This window comes from Piliocolobus tephrosceles, chromosome 3 (genome assembly GCF_002776525.5).
Source record: "Piliocolobus tephrosceles isolate RC106 chromosome 3, ASM277652v3, whole genome shotgun sequence".
Lineage (NCBI taxonomy): Eukaryota > Metazoa > Chordata > Mammalia > Primates > Cercopithecidae > Piliocolobus > Piliocolobus tephrosceles.
In genome coordinates, this window is record NC_045436.1 from 101,097,175 (window position 1) to 101,112,397 (window position 15,223).

General features: G+C 36.9%; 1 protein-coding gene across 1 annotated transcript in view; it reads right to left on the reverse strand.

Annotated features, from left to right (window-relative positions):
• PKD2 (polycystin 2, transient receptor potential cation channel) overlaps window positions 1-15,223 on the reverse strand; it is a 68,939-nt gene that overhangs the window by 5,293 nt on the left and 48,423 nt on the right. Inside the window, exons 8-13 of the mRNA XM_023198125.2 lie at window positions 14,017-14,198; window positions 12,197-12,317; window positions 8,174-8,272; window positions 5,103-5,224; window positions 4,719-4,836; window positions 2,550-2,713 (exon numbers count right to left, since the gene is read on the reverse strand). Coding sequence (XP_023053893.2) covers window positions 2,550-2,713; window positions 4,719-4,836; window positions 5,103-5,224; window positions 8,174-8,272; window positions 12,197-12,317; window positions 14,017-14,198 — 806 coding nt within the window. The remainder of the gene's footprint in view (window positions 1-2,549; window positions 2,714-4,718; window positions 4,837-5,102; window positions 5,225-8,173; window positions 8,273-12,196; window positions 12,318-14,016; window positions 14,199-15,223) is intronic.

Sequence of the window (15,223 nt, forward strand, 5' to 3'; positions counted from 1 at the left end):
ATAAATAAATAAATAAATAAATAAATAAATAAATAAATAAATAAATAACTAGAGGAGCTCAACAAAGATTTGAGCAAGCTGACAGAAGAACAAATCAGTGAACTTAAAGATAGATCAACACAGACTATGCAATCTGAAGAACAGAGAGGGAAAAAAATGACGACAAATCAACAGAGCATAAGAGAAATATGTGATACCCTTAAGCATAGGCATAATGGGGGTCCCAAAGGAGAAGAGAAAGTGAGAGAAGCAGAAAAAACACTTTCCAAGTAGGATGAACTCAGAGATTTATACCCAGACATATCAGTAAAAATACTGAAAGACAAAACCAAAAAAATCTTGAAAGCAGTGCGAGAAAATTGAGTCATCATGTACAAGGGGACCACAGTAAAATTAGCAGCTGTCTTCTCATCAGAAACAATACAGGTCAGAGGAAATGAAGGAGAAAGAAAAACATTCTCAGATAACAAAAATGAAAGAATTCATTGCTAGCAAACTTGCTTTACAAAAAATACTAAAGGAAATTCTTTAAGCTGAAAGCAAGTGACTCCAGATAGTAATCAGAATCCACATGAAAAGACAAAGAATACTGGTAAAGATAATTGTGTAGGTATAAAATCTAGTATATATGTACATTTCTCCTTTTGTTCCTTAACTGATTTAAAAAGCAATTGTGTAAAAATATGTACGTAGTTGGATCTAAAGGTCTATAATAGAAATGTAATATCTTTGACAATAATAGGAGGTAGGCAGTAGAAAAGCTGTACTGGAGAAAGAGAATGACAACAGATGATAACTTGAATCCAGAGGAGCAAAAGAAGAGAATTAGAAATGGTAAAAAAGTAAGTTAATACACAAATTTAAAAATATGTACTTTCTCTTCTCTGAGTTTCATTAAGAGATATAAAACTATATACTATATATTACACAATGTGTTATAAAAATGTAATATTTTTGTAACAATGTGATTTGCAACATATATAGATGACTATATACATACAGATAGATGAATATATAGCACAAAAAGAGGGAAGAGAAAAAAGCCAAATAGAAATGATATTTCTATCTCTCACTGGATTCAGTTAATATATATCTGAAGTAATTTTTCATAAGTTAATTGTATAAATCAAGTCTTAAAGCAACTCCTAAGAAAATGACTAAAAAAAAAGTGAAAAACCATTAAAAGGATTTAAATGTTATACTGGAAAATGTTCACTTAATGTACAAGAAAGCAGTAAAAGAGGAACAAAAAAGACATAAGCTAGAAAACAAAAAATAAAACAGCAGACAGAAATCAACTAAATCAATGATAACATTAAATGAATGGATTAAGCAATCTAATAAAAAAACAAATTGTCAAACTGGATAAAAAGATAAGATCCAATTATATGCTGTCTACAGGAGAGACATACTTTAGACTCAAAGATATAAATAAGTTTAAAGTAAAAGGATGGAAAAAGATTTATCATGCAAACAGCAACCAAAAGAAAGCTGGAGTGGCTACAGTAATATCAAACAAAAAATACCTTAAAACAAAGAATTTTACTAGAGATAAAGTGAGTAACATCTTGGAATGAAAAAAGGGTTGATTCTTTTTTTTTCTTTAGCCTCATCAAGTTGAGAGAGAAAATAGTCAATATATTAGGAAGATATATTAGTTATAAGTATGTATGCACCCAGCAACAGAGTTTCAAAATACACAAAGCAAAACCTTAGAGAATTGAAGGGATGAACTCCAACTAATAATACTTGGAGACTTTAATATCCCACTTTCAAACATGAATACAACATCTAGGCAGAAGATCAACCAGGAAATGGGAGACTTGAATAAAACTATAAACAAACTAGCCCTAACAAACATCTACAGAACACTCCATTCAACAACAGCAGAATATTCATTCGTCTCAAATGCACAAGGAACATTCTCCAGGACAAACCATATGTTAGGCCAAAAAAATATATAAAAACATTGATAAACACATGCAAATAGAGACAAAAACACTGATATATTAATAAACATTTTTCATTGGTAGAAATATGGGAAACATTAATGTTTTCTTTTGCTCTTATTTGCTAATTCCTATAATAAACATATTATGTAAGAGATAAAGCACCAACTGACAAGTTTTTTTTTTTTTTTTGAGACAGAGTCTTGCACTGTCACCTGGGCTGGTATGCAATGGTGCAATCTCGGCTCGCTGCAACCTCTGCCTCCCGGGTTCAAGTGATTTCTCCTGCCTCAGCCTCCTAAGTAGCTAGGATTACAGGTGCCCACCACCATGCCCAGCTAATTTTTTGTATTTTTAGTAGAGACGGGGTTTCACAACGTTGGCCAGGCTAGTCTCAAACTTCTGACATCATGATCTAACCGCCTTGGCCTCCTAAAGTGGTGGGATTACAGGCATGAGCCACTGCGCCAGCCAATACAAGTTATTTTTAAAAGCCGGATGATTAATAATGGAAAGGACTGAATTCAGAGAGATGAGGGAAACTGCCTGGTCTCATGTGGATCTTGTCAATGTAAATTCTGCCAATTCATTTATACTTACACTTGAAACTCTTCGTAAGAAACGCCACTAGAAATGCTTCCCCTCCTTCTGGAGCTATGTCCGCTGTCTTCATCGTCATCCTCCTCAGAGTCATCCAGGCTTCGAGGGAAACTTCGGCTGCTCATGGGACGTGGTAAAGAACTGTGATCCAAATCCAGGTCCTCCTGAAGAACAAGGAGTCACTGAGTGAGGAGCAGAACACTGAGACCCCACAGAAGCTTCTCCAAGGGCTTGGGCAAGCAACTGGGGGTGCGTGCCATTTGCCTGGGATTTCTTTGTATTTAACACCGGGCTGGTAATTCTGCATTTTTCAGTTTCATAGATTGGCAAATTTAACAAACAGCAAGGAGTAGCCAACTTTTTGTCTGAACAAGAAAGAACATTTAAAAACACAAAAGGCAAAGAAAAAACTAAATGAAGAAATATGGGCCAGGCATAGTGGTCACACCTGTAATCCTAACACTTTGGGAGGCTGAGGCAGGAGGATTGCTTGAAGCCAGGAGTTTGAGACTGGCCCGGGCAGCAAAGTGAGACCCTGTGTGTCTCCACAAAAAAATTAAAAAAAAATTAGCCAGGCATGGTGATGCATGCCTGCAGTCCCAGCTACCTGGGAGGTTGAGGTTGGAAGATCACTTGAGCCTAGGAGTTTGAGGCTGCAGTGGGCCATAAGCCATCTTAAAATAATAATAAAATAAAGAAAGAAATGAAGAAATATATTACAGGTTGAGTATCCCTTATTCGAAATACTTAGGACCAGACGTGTTTTGGATTTGGGATTTTCAAAAATATTTTGGAATGTCTGCATTATACTTACTGGTTCATCATCCCTAATCTGAAAACCCAAAATCCAAACTGCTCCAATGAGAGCATTTCCTTTAAGCATGATCTTTGAGCATCATGTTGGTACTCAAGAAGTTTTAGATTCTGGAGCATTTCAGACTCATATATTTGGGTTAGGGATGCTCAACCTGTATCTTCTTCTTTTCATAGAAGATAATACATTCAATAGCTCCAAAGTAGGAAGGATGTAATGTCAGAATAAGAACTGTGTCTAAATATAGCCTTGTAAAAATTTTCCTCATTATCTTTATGCTTAAATTTCACTGTGACTGGAGAAGTCTGTCACCTACTAGCACTGTTCTATGGAGCGGCATTTAGAAACCACTGTCCTAGACTCCCCCTCACAGGAAAGTGGCTTTTGTAATAACATTCATCTGTATTCTCTGTACCTCAGTTACCACAGATTTTTGTTGTTGCTGTTTAACCATTTATTTTTGAAAGTTAATGGTAAAGCTTTGAATTATTTTTTTCTGATTATAAAAGCCCACTTATGTTTACTTTTAACTATTTTGTAAAAAGTATTCAAATGGAAGGCAGTTGCTAATTTTATTTTATTATAAATGTTAATAATTTAGGAAAGGCAAAGTGGCTCTCGCCTGTAATCCCACCACTTTGGGAGGACAAGGTGGGCGGACTGCTTGTGGTCAGGAGTTTGAGACCATCCTGGCCAACATGGTGAAACCCCGTGTCTACTACAAATACAAAAATTAGCCAGGCGTGATAGCATGTGCCTGAAGTCCTAGCTACTTGGGAGGCTGAGGCAAGAGAATCGCTTGAATCTGGGAGGTGGAGGCTGCAGTGAGTCGAGATTGTGCCACTGCACTCCAGCCCGGGAGCAAGACTCCATCTCAAAAAGAAAAAAAAAAAGTTAACAATTTAAATAGCTACTAAATAACCAGAATAATTTCATTTCTATTGGCAAGTCCTTTTTTGTTTTCTTCATGGAAATTGTGGACTCTGCAGCTAATCACGCTTCTCTTTTCAAGCTGATTACCAGCAAGCTTAGGGCCCAATTTGTAGCCCAATCTTAATAAGCATATGTGTTTTTATGAATGCATTTTAAGCTTCATCAATAATCTATTATTTTTACTTTTGCTTGCTTTTCATTTTGACCTTTTTATATCATGCTAACCATCCATTTTTATACATAATTGTGTTATATATTCTTTCTGGAATAAACAGGGTACTAACAAATAAACTGACTGAGACAGAAAGAGAGGGTGGTGGGGATGGGCAAGAGACTCAATAACCTATTACTTCTATAGTGTTTGATACATCTGTGGTGTTGAAGGTAGCAAATCAAATCCTGTTCTCCTAAACCAGACCCACCCTCTCTTTCTCCAAGTCGTCTCTCATCTGCTGATGTTCATGTTCGGTCAGTTCTTGGTCTCCATCTTGGTCGTACTTTGTGAATATTGCCTCAATCTCTGCATCAGTATGACCCTTCCTGAAATTAGAGAGAGGATACAGATAAAATCATTCTTGTACCCAGTTCACCCTAAACACAGAGACATCAAAATGCAGGAGGAAAGGAGAAATCGCCAAATGGGGGCAAGTTTTCCTCTTATAACACGCTCTAGAAAGATACCTGCCTCTGGAAAAAAAAAAAAAAAAAGTATCTCTATGAGCACTTGGGCTAGAAATACCCTTATCACCAGGAATTTATCTTTAGAAGCAGGAATTTTTCAGAACCTCAGGAAGCATGATTCTTACCCTTTCAGATCTTGTCGAAGTTCGTCAAAGTTTAACTTGCCTCCCCCTTGCCGCAGACTCTCTGAAATGTCATCCACAGTGTTTTTTTTCAGTTTTAGTTTGACCAAAGCTTTATGGTAGCCCTATCAGAGAGAGAAAAAAATAAAACACTTGGTTTAGTGTAGTCTCCTTTTGCATTTGTTTTACTTTCCATTCATAGTAGTAACTACTATAAACCTGGTGTACACTGGCCATTCAATGAGTATGTGCTGGATGAATGAATAGTTTTGAATGTATCCAATTTTCCGTAAAACACTTGTGGAAGAGTTACATTGAAAGAGTCAGGGTCTTTCAGTAAGTCATGAAGAACTCATATGTGTATTCAAGTTTATGTGATAGAAACAAAAATTACTATATATGCTATAGCTGTCTGCCTCAGAGCATAAAGGACTGTGCAACCGTTCTTACGAATACCAAGAAATTCGAATCATGAATTGTGTCTTTATTTTTTATATTATCTATCTTCTAGACAGTAATTTCCTTAAGTGTGTATAAACAAACAAACAAAAAACCCAGTGAAATGTAGATGAGTATTTTCCCTTTTTTTGAGACAGGGTCTCACTCTGTCACCCAGGCAGGAATGCAGTGGCGTGACTCTGGCTCACTGCAACCTTGACCTCCTGAGCTCCAGTGATCCTCCCAACTCAACCCCCAACAAGTAGCTGGGACTACAAGTGTGAGTCACCACGCCTAGGTTTTTTTTTTTTTTTTTTTTTGTAGAAATAGGGTCTCACCATGTTGCCCAGGCTGGTGTTGAACTCCTGAGCTCAAGCGATCCGCCCGCCTCGGCCTCCCAAAGTGCTAGGCATGAGCCACTGCCCCTGGCCAAGGATTTTTCACTAGCAAACTTCAGACCTGACCTTGCTTTGCACATGGTGCAGCACTGTAGGTGACCATGCAGGCTGAAATTGTGCAAAATGATCTGAATAATCAGTGGGAAGAATTACAATTGTTCTGTGATCTATAAAACTTTTAATCAAAACATTAAACACTCCCTTAGTGTCAGTTATAAATGTATAGGGAGTTTTAAAAAGATGAAAACTAATATTGCTTTAATACACTAAAATGTAAAACATTAGAAACATTAAAAACTAAAAGTGTTTTATTTCTTTGTAAAAAATGTATCCAGAGTAGTTTAAATAGCACTTGCCTTGTTTTCATTGGATAATATTACATTGTACACTTTACAATGTGTGAACTTCTTTTCTGTGCATTAGTGAATTGTCATATTCCTTCTTAAATGTGGACTAGCTTCCAACATATTTTTCTTTTCATTTTTTTGAGATACAGTCTTACTCTGTCACCCTGGCTGGATTGCAGTGGTGCAATCTCGGCTTACCGCAACCTCTGCCTCCCTGGTTGTCAAGTGATTCTCATGCCTCAGCCACTTGAGTAGCTGAGATTACAGGTGTGCACCATCACGTCTGGCTAATTTTTGTATTTTTAATGGAGACGGAGTTTCACCATGTTGATCAGGCTTGTCTTGACTTCCTGGCCTCAAGTGATCCACCCACCTTGGCCTCTCAAAAGTGCTGGGATTATAGGAGTGAGCCACCATGTCCAGCCCCAACATTTTTTCTTTTGGCCTTTCATTATTGTGAATTATCTCTAATAAGAGTTCCCTTAATGCGAAGTTTTTTTTGCAGGCATCATTTCCTCAAGACATCTTCATCCATTTTGTCATACCTATTTTCCTCATTCAAGTTGATAGACCTGCCCTAAGTTCTTCTGGTTCCATATCTGGATATCTTGAATGATCGCAGTGTCAACACTCCTGTTTCTTCTTCACTCAGCTATTTCTTCTATAAATCCATTACTCTGTTTTGAATTTCACTTCCAGTGTTACCATTTTTCATTTCTTTGCTAGCCCATTCTCTTTTTCTTTTCTTTCTTTTTTTTTGTTTTGAGATGGAGTTTTGCTCTTGTTGCCAGTGAGCCTGCTCAGCCTGCACATCTGTTACTCAGGTAACTGATCTATACGCTGAAGAGTGAGCAGTGGAGTTTGTACTTTGTGCTGTTACTCACAGTTAATATACTGTGATAACTGAAATGTGAACTGTGTTGTTGAAGGTGGTGTCACATAACAAAACTGGGGTAACCAAAGTTTGTGCATATCAGAATTGTGCCAAATGAGGAATGCTTGCATACACACTGGAGATTTGCTAACCTGTAAGCAACTGTTATGCAGAATCAAGATAATGTGACTCTTAGGTCCCATCCCAAGGACTTTGTTTTAAGAGGCTTAAGTTTTCTATCGCAACATAAATCACAGATAACATAATCCTAAGGCTTGGCAATAAAAAAAACATTAGTTCAGGAGTCACTATGGCTTAGCAAAATGATGTTGGGAAACAAACTGTGTATTTTAAATGTGGTTATTTGTTGCTGTATACGTTTTATACTTTAAACCAAATAAAGAAGTTACATTGAGAAGAACAAAGAGGCCCAACTTTCCTGTCCTGCCCTTCTATTTAACAATGAAACCCTTCCTGAGAAGGTGCATAAGTAAAAGTTCTCAGGCCCCAGGCTAGGACCTGAATTCATGAATCTTTTCCTTTGCTTATTTTAAAACTGCCGTGGAAGGTCAAGGTTAAAGGGTGAACTACTAAGTATTTTCCTCAAAAACTTTTTTTTTTTTTTTTTAATGGTAATTGAGATAGGAGAGGTGGGAATTCCTTTAGGTAATCTTCCCTTCTAGTTTATTCTCAACTCAGGATCCTGAAGTGAGAGCCAGCTAGAGTAGATGTCAAAATAATAAAGGTAATGAACCTTCAGCTCAGCTCTTAAAGTGTCAAAAGACTATTGAAAATTTAATTCCAGGACACAAAAGGATTCCCAGAATTAAAATTCAAGATAGCAGTATATCCATCAAGACTCTAAGATAGGGAACATTTAAATTATTCCTGAAATATAGGGATGTATTCTTTATTTCAACAATTTCAGTGGATCAATGTTGATTTGAAAATCTGGCTGAGACAATGCTCATTTTATGTCAGGAACAGAAGAATTCTGAGAATTAAGGCTTTTCCTACCTTTCTGATAAGATCTGAGAGTTCCATTTCAGCTTTCTGCTGTGCCAAGTCAGATTTCACTTCAGAGTAAGTATCATTGATGATCGCCAAAAACATATTCTGTTTGTAAACGAAAGGAGGGCAAAAATTAAAGGAAGAAACATAATTTGGAAATATCAATAAAAAACCTGACACATGCCTTTTTGTTTATCCTTTTTTTTTTCCTGAGTGCTTTATGAAGACATAAATCAATATTTATTTACTAAAAAACACTTTTTTTTCTGAGACAGAGTATCACTGTATTGCCTAGGCTGGAGTGCAGGGATGTGATCTCAGCTCACTGCAACCTCTGCCTCCTGGGTTCAAGCAATTCTTGAGTCTCACTCTCCTGAGTAGCTGGGATTACAGGCATGTGCCACTACGCCTGGCTAACTGTTGCATTTTTAGTAGAGACGGAGCTTCACCATGTTGGCCAGGCTGGTCTCGAACTCCTGGCCTCCAGTGATCTGCCCACCTCGGCTTCCCAAAGTACTGGGATTGCAGGCGTGAGCCACTGTGCATGGCCTGATGTCATAAATTAATAGTTTTGCTGCCACATGTTTTGGGAAGATTATTTTCTCCCTTAAGTCATGCCACAGGAAAAATTTTGTGATATACTTGTGAAAAGATACAAGAATAAAATACAACAAAATATTAGTATATTTACCTATGAATGGTGAGATTATTTTATTTAATATTATTTTTGCTTACCTATGTTCTCTATATTTAGAAACTTTTACATACACTACTGAAGGGTATAGAATTCTAAAAAGCTCTTCAAATTTCAACGGTTAACACAGATAAGTAGAATTGTAGGTTTATTCCAAGCTTTTTATATAATCATATATGAAATTTACAGGACACATTTTTAAAGAGTTTAAAAGGCTGTTGCAAATAGGAATACAGCAGGCCTAGTAGGAAGATAGTAAAGAAAAAGTTTCTGGAAGAGAGATAGACTTTGGAGTCAAGCAAACTTGGGTTTCAGTCCTAGCACTGCTAAGATTGTCGCTTCACTTTTCTAAGTCTAATTTTAAAGAATTATTTGTTTTACATTAATAAAATGGGAAAAATAATAGTATCTCCCTTACATATTTGTTGGGCTAGTTAGTGAGACAATCTATGTAAAATGCTCAGGACAGGTCCTGATGCAGGTAAGTGCTACCTAATTGACAGCTATTACCATTTGGTAATGGTGAGTTCATTTTTCTGATCTTTCTCTTCTCCAGTAGTAATGGTCTGCATTTCCAACAACAGACTTTCTCAAAGCACCGTATCCAGGAGATCAGGTCCCCCCCTTTTTTTACATGCTCTTCCTTTGTTTTTCCTTTTTAACACATAACCGTGGTTTGCAAGTATTTCTATTTGATAATGTCTGTTTTCCCCCAAGTCTGAGGAATCTTCTTAAGGCCGAATCAGGCTGTTTTCCTTACCCTGGTACTGGCAGTATCTAACATACTACCTCATAGTACACAATCCACAAAAAACACTACAGGGTGTATTATACAGTATATATTATATAGAGATTATATATACATATGTATATATAATATATAATCTATATATAATATATATTATCTATATATTATATATGTGTGTATATATATCTGTATATATATACACACGGATATAGTGGCTCAGTAAATACTTATTAAATGGTTGAGAAATGAACAAATGAGAATGCTCTTCTTTTAGTTGGCTATTAACTTCTATATTAAGGAAGAATATTGTTTACAATTCTGTAGCAGAAATGAGACATAATATAGAATAAATATAAGTTTTTGACTAAATGCTCAATTCCAAGTGCAGATAACTGCAGTCCAAGTAACATCTTCTACCTTCTCTCTTCCAGCTCAGGGATCTAATGTTCTAGTTTTGCTTCCAGGTGGTTGTTAACTAATGCATGCCAATATCTTAATTGAAATGGATCAAAGGCTGGGACCTCTAAAGAGATTTCAAAAAATAGAAAGTGCTTGAGAAAGGCTCTTAAAGGTGTGGGAAGAGGAAGCTCAACCTCCTCTCCATCCCAGGTGTGGGAAGAGGAAGCTCAACCTCCTCTCCATAATTAACCTTCGCTTAATTATCAGATGGACATCTGCACCAGGATGTCTTTCCTGTTGATGTGAGGAAGAGTGGGGTTATCCTGGTTCAGTTGAGCCACTTCATAACACTGTGCCTTCTTGTTAAACAGGGGCAATCAATTAACACCAGGCAATCAGCTCAGAAAGGTGGCCAACCCCATGCTCAGCTTGTCATTTCCTTAAAAGACAGGTGTGTATTGAAAGTAGACGTCTATCTATGTAGCTATTTATGTGTCTATGTATGTATGTATCTATCCATCCATCCATCCATCCATCCATCCATCCATCCATCCATCCATCCATCTATATCTCTGGGAGGTGCTAGGAGAGCAATTCTTTTTTGTGCAGTCATCCAAAAAACAATTTTAGCATAAAGATAGAAACTAAGAGCTTCTTGTCATGTTCTGGTGACTAATCTGGTAAGGTGACTGAATACTCTAGATCTGGTAAGACAGCTGCCTACTAAAGGACCACATTCAAACAACTCCACATTTGAGCATTTCCAGTTGCCACGATTCTATTCGTCCTTTGTTTGGCAGATTGATAAATGGAGAAAACTAGGTGGCCTGAGATCAACTGAAGGGTCTGGTGCAGGACTCTCAATTCCTGGTTTTTGCTTTCTTAGTAGAGATTCAGGTACTCTAGAATACAAAGTACTATCAACGGTAGAGTGACAAAGGCTTATTCTTCTCTCTATTGTTTTCTTTAATACATGATAGGAAGAAGAAGCTTAAGAGGTGTAAGTTTAAACACGAGCCATAATCCATGCATACAGCAAGATACATATGGACTTGAATAATATTCCTGACCTTTTCAGTCCTGTTAAAGTACAGCTAGGGAACATGCCTTTGTTTTACACCAGAGGCTGTGTCCCCCCAGAAAAAAAATAGTTAAAAAAATAGGAAATTAATACAGTACATCTAATACCCAATCAATAAATACCATACACTTAACCAGTAATACCTGGACTGACGTTAGAGTTATTACACTGAATTGCTGAAAATGTGATCACTCAACCTTCCTCAAGGGATCTTTACACAATTTATTGAAATGAAAAAATGTTATTTTCTTAAGAAAATTGTTCTTAAGATGATTGTTAGTGTTTAGATGAAAAATAGCCGCCTAAATTAAGCTGGCTTAACACCTTCTCAGTAGACAAGTGAATATATAAATGTTAAGAAAAAGAACAAAATACCTTAAAAAAATCTTAATTAACTTAGGGCAAAAACATTAAAAATGTTCATTTGCACCAAATCAAGAGAATAAAATTATTTTTGAAAATAATTTTAATGCAATTTCCATTCATTGTTACATTTAGTTTTAAACTTAATTATTTGAATATTCTCTGTAGGCAGTCTCTAGATGAATGGGATATAAATAATTTAAAACGGAATATCCTAATTTTGACATGTGATGATTCACTCAACTATTACTCTTGACATCCTAGACCTAGCTTGCTTTTCAGTTCTTATTTCTTAAAAAGAACAGAAGAAAGAGAAAAGTCATGCTAGCAAGTGACTACAAAAGTGCTGACACATGTGTTTAAAAAGCATGTAAGCGTATTCTACTTTTTAGGCAAAGCAATATTTTAGGTATCTTTATAAATTTGTATTTGATCTAATTTCTTTTTTGCGTTGAATAGATACATATATAGAGAGAAATGAAAGACCATGGAAAAGATCTAATTTTTTTTGCATTGAATAGACACATATATACGGATCAATGAAAGACCACGGAAAAGGTATTTGATATGAGTCTTAAAACCGTGAATAAAAGGAAAACAAGTTTTCCAACATCCACACATTTTTCTACTTCCTGAGTCTTTATTTAAAAATGATAGGACATAAAGTGTGAGAGAAAAGAGAAGACAAGGATTTATGAATATGAAGTTTAAATTGAACCTCACTATAAATAAAAATGTACATACCAAAAGAATGAAGAACATAAAGAACACAAATGTAGTGAAATAAATTGGTCCCAAAACTCGATTAGCTTCCTCAATCTCTGCAAAGTTGATATCGCCCAAAATGATACGGAATTGAGTGAAGCTATAAAAATAAAACAAAACACCACAATACAAAAACAAAGAATGTCCAGTAGTAGATGCAACATTTCTTAAAGATGATTTCATATTTTTGGACCTTTTTAGCAGTATAGGTAGCTGCCAAATAACAGAAAATTGTCAATCCCATTTAAAAAGTCTTGCTACTTATATCAGCAATTAAAGCCTTCTGCAATAATAATAAAATGCTTTCATGCTACAGAGGTTATTTCCATTTGGTTAAAAAGAAAATACAGGCCGGGCGTGGTGGATCACATCTGTAATCCCAGCACTTTGGGAGGCCGAGGCGGGCGGATCACGAGGTCAGGAATTCCAGACCAGCCTGGCCAACATGGTGAAACCCCGTCTGTACTAAAAATACAAAAATTAGCTGGGCGTGGTGGCGGGCACCTGTAATTTCAGCTATTCAGGAGGTTGAGGCAGGAGAATCGCTTGAACCCGTGAGGCAGAGGTTGCAGTGAGCCGAGATTGCACCACTGCACTCCAGCCTGGGCGATGGAACGAGACTCCATCTCAAAAAACAAAACAAAAAAAAAGAAAAAAGAAAATACAATTATTATTCAATAACTTATAAAGCAATTGGCTATAACAATTCAACACATAATCTAGGTAAAACATGTTAACTCTAAACCTTGACGACAGTCACCCTGGGTATAAAGTTAAAAATTTCTTTAAAAAAAAAAAAGGGGCCTGGTGTGGTGGCTCATGCCTGTAATCCCAGCAATTTTGGAAGCTGAGGTGAGAGGATAGTGTGAGTCCCAGAGTTCAGTACCACCCTGGGCAACACAGTGAGATCCATTCTCATAAAAAAATGTAAAAACTTGGCCAGGCATGGTGGCATACACCTGTAGTCCCAGCCACTCAGCAGGCTGAGGCAGCAGGATTACTTGAGCCTAGGAGTTCAAGGCTGCAGTGAGCTATGATCACACCACTGCACTCCAGCCTGGGCAACAGAGCAAGACCCTGCCTCAAAAACAAAACAAAACAACAACCCCCGCCCAAAACCCAAAATGGTTTGTGCTCAAAGATCCAATATTCTGACATGTAATTAAAATGGGGTCAAAGTGGCTAAGTGTTGTCAGTGCTGGGTCTTAGTAAAATCGCTTTTATCAACAGCAATATTAACTAGAGGTATCTATGCACGAACCTCTATCACTTCCATTCCTTTTTAAACTAACTCCTTTCTAAATGGCATAGAAATCTGACACTGGCTGCTTTTTGTTATTTCACATTTGGGATCTTTGGAAAAAAACCTGAAAATTCTTGTACTGGTCTGAGTTTACCCTAGAATATTAGAAATATCTTGCTTTTTTCCTTAGAAAATAACTTGAAGTTCTAAATATATGGCAACAATATTCAGCAGGAGTAAGAATATAGGCAAACAGCCTTCTAGAAGCTACCATCTGCATTTGGTGCAAAGAAAACCTCAGTCTTCAGAACAGTGTTGGTTTCCTACAGCTGTTAACTGTATCTTACTACTTTGGGCTGCTATCGTAAGCATTTCAGGATGCATTGTCTTCTTTGCATTGGTAGATCAATGTTTTGGGAAAAGGTAATTAATTCTTATTTAAAATAACTAGTTTTAAATACTTGGTGGTCATATAGCAACCTCATATGAAGATTTATTCTTGAGAAGCAGTGACAACTCTGATTAAATTTTTCTTCTTAATTTCATATATACTTACATACACTCTTGGAAAGTACTGAAGTCATCGACCTGAGTGCCAAAGACAAGGTATGCCAACTGAGCATATGCTAGGAAAATAATGAAGAACATAATAGCAAAGCCAAACAGGTCTTTGGCACATCGAGACATGGTTGTCGAGAGCTGGCTCATGGTCCTGTTAAAATTGATGAATTTGAAGAGCTGTAAAAGAGAGAGAAGACTGATCAATAGATGAATGGATAAACAAAGTGGTGTGACTGTATATAATAAAACATTATTTCATTCTGAAAAGAAATTAAATTCTGACACGTTACAACATGGATGAACCTTGAAAACATGCAAAGTGAAATAAGCCTGACACAAAAGGACAAATACTGTATGATTCCACTTACATGAGGTACTTAGATTCTTAGTCAAACTCATAGTGACAGAAAGTAGAATGCAGGTTACCAGGGACTCGGGGGAATTGGGAGTCAGTGTTTAATAGATACAAAGTTTCAGTTTAAAATAATGAAAAAGTTCTGAAAATGCATAATGGCGATGGTCGCACAACACTGTGAATGTACTTAATGCCACTGAACTGTACACTTAAACATGGTTAAAATGGCAGGTTTTATGCTATGTGTATCACTACAATTAAAAAAAAAAAGGCTGAGTGCAGTGGCTCACATCTATAATCCCGGCACTTTGGGAGACTAAGGCAGGAGGATCGCTTGAGCCCAGGACTTTAAGATCAGCCTGGGCAATACGGCAAGATTCTGTTTCACTAAACAATAAAAATAAATTAGTCAGGTGTGGTGACACACACCTGTGGTTTCAGCTACTCAGGAGGCTGAGATGGGAGGATTGCTTGAACCTGGGAAGTCGAGGATGCCATGAACTGTGACTAGTGATGCTTATTCCCCCAGAAAGGATTAAAGTAAAAGAGAGGGAAAAAAACTCCACGCAAATAAAAATTAACTATAAAACCCCCCAGGAAATTCTTGTTGCATAATATTGTCATTTGTTGTGCATCAGTTATGTGTGGAGGGCTTTATGTACATTGCCTCAAATCTCTGCAGTGTCTGAAATATTGGCAATCTATCCCCAGGAGTCAGCTGGAGCCTGCAGCCAGCTGCTCTGCCTGAACTGCAAAGCCTGCTCTGCCTGACTGCAAAGCCATATTGAGCATGTTGGTAGATAGTGAACCCTATTGGTAGACAGTGAACCCTGAAAAGCCATATTGA